The sequence below is a fragment of the Manacus candei genome, unplaced genomic scaffold (assembly GCF_025592945.1).
Source record: "Manacus candei isolate 608988 ecotype Guabito, Panama unplaced genomic scaffold, ASM2559294v1 h1tg000046l, whole genome shotgun sequence".
NCBI lineage: Eukaryota > Metazoa > Chordata > Aves > Passeriformes > Pipridae > Manacus > Manacus candei.
Genome location: NW_026138094.1, coordinates 6,516,577 through 6,532,866, shown reverse-complemented (window position 1 = coordinate 6,532,866; position 16,290 = coordinate 6,516,577). Strand labels below are relative to the sequence as shown.

General features: G+C 36.5%; 1 protein-coding gene across 4 annotated transcripts in view; it reads right to left on the bottom strand.

The window, feature by feature from the left end:
- The window catches only part of TRPM7 (transient receptor potential cation channel subfamily M member 7), a 53,967-nt gene that overhangs the window by 16,437 nt on the left and 21,240 nt on the right, over positions 1-16,290 (bottom strand). For all 4 annotated transcript variants that reach the window (XR_007906106.1, XR_007906105.1, XM_051796578.1 and 1 more), the window contains exons 4-21: positions 15,758-15,956; positions 13,917-14,130; positions 13,226-13,350; positions 12,431-12,602; positions 11,390-11,564; positions 10,674-10,797; positions 10,000-10,072; positions 9,610-9,710; positions 8,595-8,729; positions 7,340-7,393; positions 6,619-6,759; positions 6,009-6,143; positions 5,115-5,395; positions 4,419-4,647; positions 3,083-3,238; positions 2,809-2,952; positions 2,021-2,149; positions 882-1,166 (exon numbers count right to left, since the gene is read on the bottom strand). Coding sequence is in view for 2 of the 4 variants with exons in the window: in XM_051796578.1 (XP_051652538.1) it covers positions 882-1,166; positions 2,021-2,149; positions 2,809-2,952; positions 3,083-3,238; positions 4,419-4,647; positions 5,115-5,395; positions 6,009-6,143; positions 6,619-6,759; positions 7,340-7,393; positions 8,595-8,729; positions 9,610-9,710; positions 10,000-10,072; positions 10,674-10,797; positions 11,390-11,564; positions 12,431-12,602; positions 13,226-13,350; positions 13,917-14,130; positions 15,758-15,956 (2,872 nt within the window). In the remaining 2 variants the exon portion in view is untranslated. The remainder of the gene's footprint in view (positions 1-881; positions 1,167-2,020; positions 2,150-2,808; positions 2,953-3,082; positions 3,239-4,418; positions 4,648-5,114; positions 5,396-6,008; positions 6,144-6,618; positions 6,760-7,339; positions 7,394-8,594; positions 8,730-9,609; positions 9,711-9,999; positions 10,073-10,673; positions 10,798-11,389; positions 11,565-12,430; positions 12,603-13,225; positions 13,351-13,916; positions 14,131-15,757; positions 15,957-16,290) is intronic.

Genomic DNA, 16,290 nt, shown 5'->3' with positions numbered 1-16,290 from the left:
TAGAGCTTACTTAGTATCCCTGGCCAAAGGCAACTGAAAGTATTTCCTTCATAACTCTAATACTTAATACGTGCATGAGTAGCAGCTGACAGAGAGAAACATTCCTTCCTAAATGTACTGAATAGCTGCACAAACCCCAGAGGTAGTTTTCCAAAGGCTGGAACACAGAACCTATGCCTCTTGCAAGAAATCAAAGTGAGACATGAGCGACTTGATGCCCTCGTTTTCAAGGAATGACAGGTTCGACTTTTTAGGAACCGTTTTATAGAAATAAGAAGCATAAAAACCCTTTCCACCTTCATATATACAGCACTCAAGACTGAATATATTTTTTAACATTTACAAGAGCTACTGACAGTAGAGCTAGGTTGTTTAATTTCAAACAATTTGAATATTTTTTACGTGATTAGACAAGAACAGGGCCACAATCTATTCCCAATTTTCCACAGCACAAAAGCATTAGGTGCTTTAGGACACAAAACAAGTCAAAGTCCTGCCCTAAGGAGCACAAAAGTTATAAATAAATCTCGGGCCCAAACAGGAAGCGATGCCAGCTCAGTCAAGAAAAAGGCTTCATCATATTCATTTAACTCTCTGACAGCTAAGAACAAAACACAACAGAGGAGAAAGATCTGCCAGTTTCTTACAATTATGTGACACAGAAAGATCCATAATAAAGGAAGCCTTCTAATTAGTGCTCACTTTGAAACACTTAAAGTGATATTCCAGCAAGCTAATTCTGCACACAGAGTTGTTAACAAATTACACCAGGATAAGCAACCTTTTGCTAAATGAAACTATGAGGGAAATTGTAAATGGATGCAGTAAGGAAAACAAATATCAGTTGGTAAAAAAATATCAGTAACAAAAGTAGTACTTACCATTTTCCCAATCATCATAACATAAGGTCCAGCCTGTTGATTTACAGCTAGAAAATCCAGTAATCGCACATACCAAAAAATTATATTGAGACAGTATGTTATTCTTCCAGCAACAAAGACATAATTTTCTCTGTAAGTGTTTTCTCCAAAATTCCCCTTTGCTCCAAATCTTAATGCAAACCCAATGAAGAAAGTGACAATGGCAACTGTGTCACTGATATTGAAGTAATCACTGAACCACACTTTGATCTTCTGATTAATCTTCCCAGCCTCTGACATAAAAATCTGTAAAAAAATAAAAATAAAGGTCAGGACTGCTCATATTTATTGCACAGGGACCAACAGTGAAACATACGAATCACTAATATTTTTATACTTGCAAAAATAAAATATCTATTCAAATGGATAATTCTTATTCACAGAGAAATCAAAGCCAGTGTTTAACTGTGTCAGCTTCACCACAAGGAGAGGAGGATGCATGTTTCGCTCTGTCTAAACAATTTGTGAAGGAATTTGGGGTTTGGTGAGGTTTAGCGGGGTTTTTATTTCTTTTGAGGAGGTTACTGTTACAAAATGAGCCCCATTATCTGCCCCTTCAGTTGGGCCTGAGGTACCAGATTAAAGAACTAACTTTCTCTTTCCCATTTAAAAATGCTTTTAAAAATCCTCAGAAGTCTCTTGCTGACCAGGAATGTTGTAGTTATGATAGCTATCCTGTCTCAGTAAACCTTTTTATTTTTGTTTTGATATCTTGGTCATGGCACAGTGGTAGAGTCTGACTGACACTAATGAATAAATACACATTTCACCAGCCAGAAAAGTAACGTTGTTTATTGCATTGCAACTTGTTGGCAGGGAGTTACAGAATCAAAAAAAGTAGCGATCAACTGGGGAGGGCAGGGAGTGATGTGTTTTAACCAAAGAAATCTGACCAGCGTGTTATTGCCAGTTCCTTAATATTTAGAAAGAAAAATCCACCTTGTTTTATAGTCCTCCATCCCAAAGTTTAAGATAAAGGTATTGCATCACACACCCTGATGCTTGAAGTTCTTGGGTTCTTTTGCTTACTGAATCATAGTTTCAAGCATATTGTTTTAACTGACAAAGAAAGCTAAAATCCCAGACTGTTAGAGGCATACCTCACGGATTTTCTCAATTGCTGATGTGAAAATGTAAGCAATAACAATCCACTCCTGAACGGATGGTAATTCTTCCATCTTTACAAGAACCACAAATGTGTAGAGCATGAGGAATCCTAAATATGCCAACTAAAACACACAAATAAATATTATACATATAATTACTGAAGGGTTCTTTTTAGATGTGCATGGAATCTTCTGATGTGGTACACAATAAAAACTTCAAATAGGATTACAGGACTGTATTTACCCATTTAAGCAGACAAGTTTCTATTTATAAGGGCATAGAAACATTTTCATCTTAGAAGAGGAAAAATAGCTGTAACAAGCTATTTATTGTTAGCAAAGCTTTGCTCTTATTACAGCTATTTTCCTTTAGTATAAATTCTAGCATTTCTATTACAGTAATTGAAACAGAGCAGTGCATGAACACTTCAGCCTAACAGATGGTTATAGAACTCCTGCTAGCAACTGATGAAACTAATTACTCAGACCAGAATAAAACCGTTCATGTTAATTACTCTCTTAGCTTAAAAAAAAATAAAAATTAAAAAAAAGGTATTTCTAAAGCCAACATCATGAACTTCAAAACAACCCAAACCACAGGGCACGGCATGTGCATATGCAGTTTTTCAAAATCAGGTACTTCTCATTTCCAGCTTAGCAAGGTAAGGGTTTTTTTGGATAGTGCTTAACCTTTGATTCAGACAGAGCTACATGCTGGGAAAAGAACCAAAATGTAACCTTCATTTTCAAATGAAATACACACCACACAGAAAAAAACTCACCGTATTAAACCAAAACTTCACAATTGGAGCGTGATAAAATGCATAAAACTTCTGCGTAATTGGGAGTCTTTTAGGTTTTGCTGGAGTCTCCATATCATGCTTTTCCAAAGAACTGTCCAAGATCTTTACTTCTTTAAAAACCTCCTAAAATGAAAGGACTGTTAACTTCACGCACAGAAACATATGCCTTTTGACATTTATTTCAACTCTTGACTTAAAAATGTAACTATTTGTTAGGAATATTGCTTTAATACCTCCCCCTGCCCCACATTACCATAGGTATTTCATCTGCTACAGTCTGGAAGTTGATTTCACTGTCATCCATTGCCATTTGATGTGCGTCTTGAGACTGAGGAATGTGTGACATTTCAGCCTTGGTCTTATATTCCAACAGCAGTATAGCAGGAGGGAGTAAAATACTCAGTATCACCTGGAAAAGATGATGACTAAGTGCAAAAATAGTTCACAGCTACATTAAAGTATCAGAATACACCAACACACAGAATATCCTCTGAAAATATATAATTTAAATTTCACTTGCTTGTTACTGAGGGGGAAAAATGTAAAAAATAATTAGTTGTTACTACTTGTACATACACTTAAGAGCCTAAGATCACATATTCAGAGTGTTTCTTGATTTGAAGATAAAGGAAATGGGAAAAAAACAACAAATTCCAAAACTAAAAGCTACTAGAAAGAATCTACTTCAAGACTGAAGATAGAGATGTCCTGTTCACACTCTGTTATTTAATCCACTCCCAGAAACTCTAGAGCTGTGTACAGTTAAGGTGTATTTTAAATGCATATACAAGGTTGTGATTTGCAGGGGGAGAGAGGAGTGGTGTTTGGTTGGTTTTGGGTTGTTTTTTCAATTTATGGCAGAAAAATGGGCTAAGGTATAGATGAAGAGAGTAAGTGAAAGCTATTTACTGTCATTAGCATGTTACAAAGCAAGCAAGAAAATGGTTAATCAGTTATCAAACAAGATTTTAGTAGGTCACAAGTTAAATGATGCTTGTAGATATTTTGTAGGAAAGTTTTATTTCATTATATTTCTAGCAACAATCAGGTTTTGGCACACCATCTCAAAGAAATATGCAACTCCCATTTTGGTTCAATTGATCTATATCACAAAGGCCACCACTGGAACACCTGTCCCCGATTTGCCTACCCTTGTTTTGTTCTGTGCCCTGCTTTTGCTCAGTTCCTCCAAAATAGGAATTATGTGCTCCCTGTAAAAAGCCAAAATGCACAAAACTACAGTCTTACAGCGGGTTTTCCATCTGTTAAGGTTTGTTACTACTTTGTTTTTAGTAGTGGATTAGTATTCACATGATCTCTTTAAGCCTCTGATTAAAGGCTACTTGCCTGGTTTTTGCCTTCTATATTTCTGTACCTTATTTGAAAAGATAATAGAGTGTCAAAAGAAGAGTTTACAACAAATACTTCCAGTTTTGATTATGTTACAGGAGACTGGTTTACAGGATTTATTAATGTAAGCTACAGTTGTGGAAGCTTTATACTAATAGCATTTAAACACACACTTTCCTTCCCTTTAAACATAAACTCCATTGGCCCTTTTTACACCTATAAACTGCGACAACACTTACTTTGTACCATGAATTCTTCCTCATGTTCAGCCTTCCCATCCACATATCCGATAACAACATCTGTGTACAAGTGTGTGCTACAAAGGGACGGAGCCTGGACGACACTGCCAACTTCAGACAAGTGGAGTTGCTCCAGTTTTTAAGCTCATAGGTTAATAATTTCATGGCCATAGTCTCATCTTGTCGGAAGGACTGTTCTAACAGCTCAACTGCCAGTTGGCCAAACTCACTAGAATGAAGAAAAAACAACAAAACAAAATATAGTATCTATAGAAAATGACCTTCAGTTTAGAGTGAATTTTCCTGTACAAATTCCCAATAGCACAACTTGAAGGGACTATTATTTGACCCTTCTGTGCAGATACATGGTAATTTGTAACTATAACACATCAATCTGTGGTTTCTATTAAAAACACATGCATGTTACAAACAGCTATTAAAACACACTCAGAAATTACACAGAAGTAAATGGCACATTCATTGTTCTTCTAATTCAACTATAAATAAAGACTTGTAACAGCTCCCAAGAGGGAGCAATATCTAATATGAAACTTCTACTAGAGTGCCACTCAATCCTTTTTTTGTAAAAAGGAATTGTCTTCAAGTGTGCTAATAGAACAGTTTGTTTTGTTCATATATAGTTCATATATACTTTATTGCAAATGCCAAGAAAATATTTTGAACAATATAATTTACTTGGAATACTGTTTCAGTTCTTCTGAAGTATCATCAACAAGGTCACTTTGTTTTGCTTCATATGCCATTGAACGATACACTTTGCAAGCAACCAAAGCTTTTGCCATGGACTCCTCGCCGTGCTGCCAGAAGAAAAGGGCCATTTTCTGCCTCTTCATTAACACCGCCCACAACAGCAGCTCGTTGAGAGGATAAGCAAAACGTCTCATTTCAGGATCATCTATGTCTACTATTTCATCTTTGGTTCTTTTCTTTTTTCCCTCTTCTGCACCAGTGTCAATCTTTAAAATAAAAGCAGGAAGTTACACTTTTAAGTCTCTATAATCGGTCGTTGCATAAACTTGAAATAAAATGCTGATTGATCCAATACCAAATTACATATAATTATAAAAAAAGAAAAAAAGAATTTCTGAAGACTTGAAAAGCAGCTGGAACTTTTGTTCGAAAACTTCAGCTGAGTCCAAATCATTTTAATAACTGTGAGACTGAGTTACTTTGAATTATAGATGAAAAGAAAAGCAGTAGCTAATATACCTACATACAAATGAGGAAACTCATGGAAACTGCTTATAGTAGTAATACATGGTCAAATCTTGCTCTGAATCTACTGAGTTCCTCCCCCCTCCCCCATTGCTAGTGTTAAAGATAAGCTTTTTGGTCCCCAGCATATCAAAGCTCACCCAGAACTATATTGAAAGAGAAACACGCTTTATAGAATCCAGTAAAACAGCTACCATTTAGAAACAAGTACAAAAGCAAGGCTGAAATTCCAGCTTTACAAAACTTAATGCAACTGCTGCTACTCACATTTCAGTGAGCACTTGGATTTCAACCAGGCTTTCCAGTCTTAGCTGCTTGAAACAAGCCCCCACCGTGCTCCCCTCCCATGCATACCTTTGGTTTGTATGGCTGCGCTGTCTTGATGAAATGATTATGGCGCATTTTTTCCTTCTTGTCTGCCCTGTTACCAAAAGACTCGTGGCTTTTACACATCTGAGGAGTAGCACTTGAAGGATTTCGACTAGATCTCTGTAATAGGGATAAGGAGAGGGTGTCTGGTTACTGAAACATTGATGAACTTACATGACAGCACAAGCAGAATTTTGACTGGATATTTAACATGGTTTCTTGTTTGGTTTTGTTATTTTTAAGAAGTCACCAAATAGGCAGTTACACTTATTGTCTAGTGTAGCTTACACAAGGAGCTAAGATGTCTGCATCCCAAGCCCTATATAATCTGCATGTTTAGTGCCCATTCTTCCCCTACGAGTAGGAAAAGAGGGAATCACGGAGAAGAAGTAAGGATGTGCTAGAATAAGGAGCAGGAGAACAAATCCTTTTGTTTGCTCTCAATCCAAAACCAGCTCTCAGCTGCCCTCATAGGCCTTACCACTGCCTTGAAAAGTAGTCCATTAACAAGAGGAACAAAACAACATGGACCCAAATTTCCTCCAAAACACATTTTAATTGAGAACATAGGTCCCGTTCCCCCACTGCTACATACCCGATTGTTCCCGCTGAGACTGTTGTATATCGCTCTGAAGCGTTTCCTTGTGTAGGTGCATCTATAGGTTCCTCCCATCAGATATTCAATAACCAGTCCCACATCAATCAGGTTGATTTTATATCCTGGAGGAAGATTTCCCTAGGAATACAAAAGGTATTTTTTAGTTTTTCAAATTATAATCTTAAGCTTGCTTAGAGTGTTTCTACATGTTCTATCACAGCTCTAAATAACAAAAACAAACAAAATTTCATTATTAAAAAAAAAAAACCACATCAAGACAACAACGAAGAAACATCGACATGGTTCAATAGTTATTATTTTTAAAGAAAGACCAGGTTATAGCTTCTGTTCTATACAATCTGCCTTAGCAGAACAGATGTTTATTTCCTTGGGGGCAGGAGGGACACACTGGTTTTTTGTCTTTTGTTTTAACAGAAGTACTCCTAGCTGAGAGTATCAGCTTTCCATCCCCCCAAGAAGGAAAATTTTCAAAAGGAAGATGAAGAAGACAACATTCTTCAGGTTTAACATCTTTCAGGCAGCAGGACACCAAGCATACAACAGCAAGTATTGGAAACAACAAAATGTCTGAAGAGGTAACTTATTACTTACAATAAAACCTAATTAATAAGCTACAGATCAAATGGACAGTCAAATAGAAGAAATTTCCATAAAACTACCATTGCTGGTTTGACAGATTTGTACATTTACAGCATACCTGTTTGACGTCCCGAACAAGATGAAAGAGTGTTGGGTTAGTTGGGCCTTGTTTCTTCATAAAAAAGAGAAGAAAAAAGTTTGGAATGAGAAATTCACGTGCAGCGGCAACACGAGAAAATTACAGTACAAGCCAAATACTTTTGCATGCTGGCTCAAATAAAAAAATCCCTAGCTTTTAAACAAACAGGAATGCAACAGATGCAAATACATCACAGTATTGTAGTAGCTACAGACTATTTCCTTTTTTGCTGCATTTTACTTCCGTTTTAGTTTGGGGTATAATATTACACCCACGGCTTGTCCAAAAAAGGAAAAACCAAACAAAAAATAAAATCTCAACAAAACCAGAATACCAAAGGCAGAATGAATTTTCAGGAACACAGACTGATATTCATGTTTACAGTATTGCAGGATCCACAGTAAAAGCTGCCTTACATTTTAAATTTTAGTCTGAACAATCCCCCTTTTCACTAAAGTGGATTTTAATACCTTCTCTGATTTCCTGTGAGTGCATGAACTGTTACACTTACAGACATATGGTTAGCCCCATCTCCCACACAGACTCTATCAAAAGTACATCAAGCATGTAAAAGCAACATTGTATTATTTATTCTTAAATTAATTATTTAATTTATTTAATTAAATAATTGAATTTAATTATTTAATTACTTGTTTAAAAATAATTAAAAATACAGCTAATAAAAAAACCTTATCACATGGGCTCCTTTACAGAGCTCTATTGGCTAAAGAATTAATTCTTTTTTCTTTTTTTTTCTTTGGCAAAAGCAGAAAACGAGACTGTCAATGCAAGCCTAAGCCTAATTAGTGTACCATTCATTAGTACATGTGTACTACTACATTAGCTAATTTTTGGTGGAATACTTAAGTGTTAGGTAAAACTACCTTGAAATTCTTAAATCAACACCTAGAGCAACAAAATTTTTCTAAGTAATATTTACAATTATGCAGGTTCACAAATTAAACTATTTTTACAACTATTGTGATAATGTTAACTGCTATAGACAGAATTCATTCTATGAAGCCCTACACAGATCCCATATTTTGTGCACAAGTTTCACCCATCTACCTTTCTCTTGTTCTCTTCTCTGCTATGAGGAGGGTTTACACATTTCATGAGTTCCACAACAGGGTTGTAACACACCTTCAGACTGGTGCACACAACCCAGTATCCAACATGCTGAGCAACTAAAAAACTGTTCTAAAAGTAGCTTAAAAAGCAATCATTTACTTACTGTGTTATAAAGTTCTTCCAGCCTGGGAATTGTAAGAAATTTGTGCATGCTTACTCCATTTTCAATCAGAAGTTTCACAAATGCAACTCTATCCATCACGAGAGCATCCAACATAGCCTGTTCCAGGGAGCCAACCTACAACAAATAAGTAACAAGGTAGAGCCTGGAGAGAGCCAGTAAAACAGGGCATCACAAAAGTGCACTTAGATAATGTGTCAACCTCATTCATTTACAGGGCTGTAGAAACCTTACACATCTATAAAGGTGTCACCTTTGGTTCAGAATATCCCCTGAATTTCACACAATTGCAAGATGAGAGAATATTCTTAAGACTTTAACTGTTTCAGAGGTATCTCCTAGTGAGACAGTACATGGGACTAAGTAGACATTTGGTTTAACATGATTAAGCTGTTCTCACAGATTGATATTGGATGAAACACAGAGATATAACACACTTAAAGCACAATTTGCTTTGAAGACAAATGGTTGGAACCACCATTTCAGTCAATAAGCCTTACAGTACATACTTCTGACTGCACACTCAATAAGTTTGTGTTTTATTTTTACAGTAAAAAGGGGAAAAGGTAAGAGCCACCATGCAGTTTTTAAACTAATTTTCAAACTGCAAGAAACAGACATTTTGTCCCTGCCTCAAAAGCCACTCCCAGTGTCCCAATAGTGCATTTTAGTAGATGCTGCTTAATAACTTTCCATGATCATGCAGCTGCAAGGAATAAAGAGCATCTGACTAACATGAATTCAGCTTCCACCTTTTGTAATGTCTTTGCTCTGCTAGTTATTCAGGAGACTTAGCACATTTCTAAAATTTTTGAACCATTTTCAAATACATAACAGCAAAACAGCTGTAAGACTATGCAGTGTGCACAAATAAGTGTGTCAGTATTCTACAGTCTCTCTCTACAAAAGTCAAAAGATTCATTCTTTACAGTAAATTGTGCTTCTCTTTTAGAAATCATCATAATTATAATTTTGCTTAATCCAGACCATTACATACCAGCCATTGTTGCCCATAAACAAAAACGTGATTTTTGGCTATGTCAACTCTGTCCCACGCAAGTGTAAGAACAAGCTGGTCAAATGCAGATGCATTCGTGCCTTTAGAAGCAAACACATTGAAGAAAATATAAAAGTAATTAAAATACAAGCTAATAAACATTGTTGCTTCCTAAAAAGACCAAATCAAGCAATCCAATACGAAGTTATACACCATATTTTATCATTTATTTCACATTATGGTATTATGCAATGAGAAAACACAATAAATACTTTTTTTGTTTAAAAACTAAAGATTCCTACTGGCTATATTATTGTATAAATAATCCATCATCTACAGACTAAACAATAATAGCTGGAGGTTCCAAATGCTCTTAAAATTAAGTCTCACCTTTTAACAAAGCTGTAAGTATTGCAACATCAATGTCCTGGTGTTCATCTGACCCAATATGAAAAACTGTAATCTGTCCAAAAGGGAAAAAGGAGGAAAACATATTTTGAAGTTATTTTCGGGCAAAGGTGATTAGCTCCAGTCTTTTTTAATCTATTTCAATTCCTGACATAAAAGACACCTTGTCTTTGATGCAATTTAAGCCTGCTACGCTTGATTTAAGCATTTAGCACGCACTCTTTTGTTTTGTTTTCCTAACTGGGTGTCACACAGGACAATCCATTACAGGTAAAGGCAGAGCACAAATCCTTCACACTCTTCAATCAATTTGAACATCTCTTCCTACTGTGATTACAATACTCTCTTGTCTATAACACAGGACCCTGTTTACCTCTCCAGTTCATTCTAGGTCGAGATTAACCTGCCAGCAAACATATTTAGCTGAATATGGTAATTTTAAACCAACATAATATGATGTCTAAATGAGACATCAGTCCCTGAACTACATATAAAACTCTATGAGGTGATTTTGTTTAAAACATGCAGAGATAGTACACTTTTGTTAGTAGTCATAACTAAAAGTACCAAAAAAAGGAAACAAAAAATCATATCATATCATATATCCATAAATGCATGCACCTTGCATAGAGAATTTTATGGCAAGATCTACTTACAAGTTCTTTTTTTTTCATGCATTCCATCAGTGTCTGAAACAAATGAACTGCTTCACTTTGACCAAAGTTAAATGTCTTTTTGATGGTTGAAATGATTTCAGGCTCAGCACCCTCAGGAACATTCCTGAGATTGAAACAAACAAACAGGAAAGCAATTGTTTTATACATGAACAGAAAGAACAACAACTCATTTAATTAGTTTCAACATGCCTATTCAGAGTCCTACTATCTATAAGATTATCACTGTTTCTGTGGCAAAACCTTGGGTAACCTTTAGAAAGTATAGGTTGCTTAATCTACGATTTTCTGCTACTGCCTCATAAAAGTAACTCAGTTCTCTCTCCCTTTCCTTCCCTTACTGAATTCTGAGATACCATCGATGAAAAGATTTTGACACTTACTTTGCTTAATAATCTGCCTGTGATCTTACCATGGACAAAGCTGTTTGGTTTACAGCTACATCAGACCCCTGCCTCCTGTCTGAGGCAGCAACAAGGACCCAGTATGTTTAAGGATTTATGCAAGGCTGACAACTAACTAGAAGTCACTAAGTATTGTGGAGCCTGACCACACCCCTCATTATTTGAAATGACAGTTGAAACAGCCAAGTGTTTTCTGCACTAAACAGAAAAGGCTCTTGCACAAATTCATTAGGAAATGATCTCAAAACCCACCTATGTACGACAGATAGTTTGGCTGGCAGTGCTGGGACTTACCCTCCCTCCTCTGTTTGCTTGTGCACATAGGCCAGTATGTCTGCAGCTCTACCAGTTCCTTCACACACCACCACGGGCACCGGGGGACTTTCCTGAAGGAAGTCTAAAACTGTGAGGATGACATTGGGGCCCCCTTCGAACACAAGTGCCACCACAGGCACACCTTGACCAATTCCTGGAAAGTTGCAAATAAGTAATGAAAACCAGACAATGTTGTAGGTGTATAGGGAATGCTAAGATCAGTTTTACACATTTAATAAATCAAGTTTGCCCCTTTCGTTGAATAAAAATTAAAGTGCTGCCTGCCAGACATGTGAACTGTTGTAAATACATGGTTTCAAGCACTGTTTATACTTTGGGCTGGGAGGAAAGCACTGCAAAGCTGGTAAATACAATGGAATACAGTCTACAGAAGAGAGGAGATTCTTCACAGAAATATTCACGAACTAAGGTAGAAAATTGAAAAATTTTTCTTTTGGAACTCCTCCTCTAACTTCCCCCAAATAGTTTGACAATGACATACTATACATATGACAATACATATAGCATTTGAATATGGGTACACAGAAACCCTCTGCTGATGGGAAACATTGCGAAAGCAAGCATTCCTAGAAGAGTCAAACGTGTTGCTCCATAATTGGGAAAACACCCAAAAATAAGTCATGGCTTCTCTGCACAAACAGATGACGTTTTACAAACTCAATTGCCCCATTGTGCAACTGCAAGTGAATGGTATCAAAACCATTAATCAATCAGACCAGGAAGGTCTGACAACATACCAAGACCTGAACTGACTTACACTTGCTTTATCAAAGTAAATAGACAACCTTATTCAAAAGACTCTCCTCACTGGTCCCAGAGAAGCCATAAATCTACCAGCGATCTCCAGGGTCCAAAGCTGCTGTTGAAGTTTGTAAATTCAGACTTGAAACATAAACAAAAGACTTAATTTTTCTACTTTGTCATTCAGATGTTTGGTGCCAACTACCTTTTTCATTAAAGCACAGTAACACTCAACCCTCAGGCAGCAGAATTACTTACTTGCATGGATCCGTTGCAAATTAATGGTTTTTTCCAGTTCTCTTCTCAATTTAACTTCTGCTCCATACTTTCCAACTGTTCCATCATCCACCAGAATGAAATGGGAATGGAGGTTATTTAGGACGTTTAGTTTACTTAATGGATTTAACAAAGTTTGATACGGAGCAACCACCTAAGTATAAGCACACAACAATGTCTTTTACTTGTGAAGATTCATACTTGTTTCTGTGAAACTTAACTTTTTGTCTAGACACAAGGACTGGTGGCTCAACGAGAAGCACTGACACATAAAAGCCTGCCTTGGGTCAGGATACACCAACAGCTGTAGCTCTGAACTTTGTGCAGAGAAGCAGATAATTATTTCACTAAAGGAAGCTGTTCTGAGGGATAACAGAGAAAAGATCCATTAAAAAGATGTCTTTGGGGAAAACTTGTTTGCTCTGGCAAACAGTAGCACTGAAGACTCCACATCAAAATTTTTCAACTTAACATCCTCTCTAAATGTGAATTGTCTGTAATACTTTAACATTTTTGTAATTTGAGTCAGTATCAGTAGGGGAGAAAAAAAAGGATTAAATACTTAAGAACAAGCTCCTCCTGTAGCACATTTGCATTTTGCAACTTGTTTATACATAATGATCTTGCATAAGTCACAGATGTCAGTGTATCTTCACAGTAAAGCAAGTATTCCAATGATGCAAAGCAAGGGAAAAAAACATGCTTGAGTAGATTTGTCAAAAAATACATGGGGTAAATCAGTACATGGGTTATTTCAGTTAGGTAATTCATCCTTACATCTCTTCCAACAAGGTCATTTCTGTTTTCAATCACTCCCCACGGAGCAATCCCAATAGTGCAAATCTTTCGAGATGATCTGGAAGCATGTTCTCTTAGAGCATCCCCAACATGTTTTGCAACACCTGTTTGTGCATAAAAAGAAATCATATGTATTGAATGCTGCACCTTACTAAGAAATACAACTGTTTTATTTAGGTAACTGGACCTTTAAATGTTTTATTTTGGTAATTGGGCCTTTAAGGATTCGGGCACTTATTTGACACACCACCAAAGAAAAAACACCATACACAACATCTACTAGAAGGAAACAAAATAATTCAACAAAATAAGGATTAGCCTAATAAGAAATAGAGAGTAACAGTACATTATTGTACTTGTTTTTAATCACATTAAGTTTTTCCTCTTGTGGTTTCAAAACCAAAACCTAGAAAACAAACAACCAAACAAAAAAAAACCACTAAAAACAAAAAGCCCAAAAACCAACACCTCCCCAATATTTTATTTCTCTTTGCAAAACAAAACAGCAGCCCACTTCCAACTACACACGCTCAAAATTTATTTTAATTTCACCTGACCAAACTCACTCAAATTTACTTTGCTTTAAGAGGAAGCCATGCATCCATTAAATCTTTTGGCTCTTATAAACCATAATCCAGTTAACTGTGCACATTCTTTAGGAGTTCTTTACCTGTGTTCACTCCTCCAGTTATAATCCAGGCTCCTGTTGTCACTGCAGCTTTGATAAGACCTTTGCCAAGCAACTGCTTGATGCGTGGGTGAAGTTCGAATTTCTGCATGCCCCCATGTACAGATATAACAAGCTTTGGCAACTCCATCTGCCATTCTTTAAGCATAAGTTGCAGAATAGCTTCAGGTTTGGTGTCATATGACAGTCGCACATACTGCAGGCACAAGAAGAGAGTTGAAAGGCTCCAACATGTGAAAAGAAGAACCAGGGCATATTTCAGGATATATTATCCTATTCCTGGCTATGGAAAATGTAATTCACTTTCTCAAAACACAGTAGATGAACAAGCTTCCTTCAAGTCCTCTACAGTCAAGAACAAGACAGTTAACAGTTTGGAAAGCAAGTTTTGGACAAGGCACGACTACAAAAAGATCCTGGTATTCCACCCTACTGGCACAGGGACTTGGAAAAAAGAGTCTTTATGAGAGCACTGGATGATCTCTAAATTAGACGAAATTCAGAAGCATTTATAGAAGTTCTACTGGGGAGAGGCTTTCATGTCCCCTGCAAAGACTTTTTCAGACAGTTGCTTGGTTGTCCTCCCCTGTTCCTGGTGGGAAGAAAACCTACATTTTTTAATAGAAAACTTCAAAACTGGCAGCTTTTTAACTTGCCATCTTTAACAGTATAAGATTAAGTAGATTAGTTGATTGGCTAAAATACTGCCACATCTTCAATACAAGCTATTCAATAGAGGAGGGTATAGTGTGCAGAAATTAAACCCTTCCTGAATCAAGTTCTAAATAAAAAACCATCACTACTCCATTTAACTGGTTTGAGCAACCCCACTTGCACTCTGCAGAAGGAGTGTGGGCAGCTGCTATTTCTGTGCACCTAGAAAAGGGTTCACAGCAATTTTAAGCTATACTAAGAGTACAGAGGAACCCATACACTGCTATTACCAACATGAAAGAACTCTGCTAAGGGCCCTTCCCATTTCAGAGATGATCTGACTTAAAGCACTGGACTGTCCTTGGGGGTTCTGCATAAACAACACAGCTCCCTCAAAAGCACTTCAGTTTTGCCACAGGAGCCACAATGTACAAGAACCCCTCATAGCCTATAATTGCATAAGCATTAAATAACTTCTACCACAACTAAAAATCCTTCACAAAGTGGTTGTGAAGAATCTGTCAGAATTTCCACTTTTTTAGCCTCTCCAGTACATGTGCACTTGGGAATTAAGAACTGGTTTCCAAAATTTTGATTTATTGGTATCCTTGCTTTTAACTAACCTCCTCTCCCCAAAAACTTAGTTATTCTGTTCAGTACAGCTGTGCTTTAATGACTGTCAAAAATCTCATAAAGAAGCATATTCTACATCTGTCCTTAATTTTAAATAAATTTTTTTCAGATTTTGAAAATTATGACTAGAGGGTTAAGATAGCAGATATTACTTAACAGGTCCTATAAAAATGTAAGAGTGTTGTTATGCTGTATTTTCATGAAGTCTGAAATGGTAACACTTAGTTCTTAATGCAATGTTTTGCTGAAGTCTTTATGAATTCTTATTACCATGCACAATTTGAAGGTAAGGTTGTACTTGAATACAACTAATTCTGATAGATCTGAGCAACTTCAGTCATGAAAAACTAATTTTAACAAATGAAAATCAGAAAGAATGCAGATCACAACAAAAAATACTAGCACAGAAGAAGGAACTGGCTTGTCACAAAATGGGTGATAATACTTCAGCCTACAATTTCAGAAATGAAGCATCCAGAATATCAACATAGTTAGAGTAACAAAAAAAACCACAAACAACAGAATGTCATACGTGCCTTAGCCCTGTAAGAATGAGATCCCCCTTGAAAGTTGATGACACCATAAGCATCAGTAGGGGTTTGTTCCGTATGTTTTTCCACTGACCACTCCTCTATTTCCTGGTTACTGTTTTCACCCAGCTTCACATCCGAGTATTTCATAGCCAGACTCGCAGTAAAACAAGCATGTTGTCTGACCAAGCGGCCACAGCAGCACCTGCACCCAACCACACCATGTACAACACTTTAGTAAATCCTGGTATTAGAAAATAAAAGGAAGGAACTTCTTTTGTCTATAACAGAAATAGAATAGATTTAGAAAGCAAAGATTCTAAATATTAGAAAAACCTCTTTTCCAGAGCAAGCCTTGTTGCCATAAATATTTATGGCAATAGGTAATTACAATGCATATTATTACGCAAATTATTGAAGCTCACTGAGATAGCAAGCTGGAGGCCAGAAAAAACTGATTCTTTGAAGTCAAATAATTTATATTATATTCACAAATTTGTGATCTACATATTGCAGATAGTTCTTTAAGCATTAGTTAA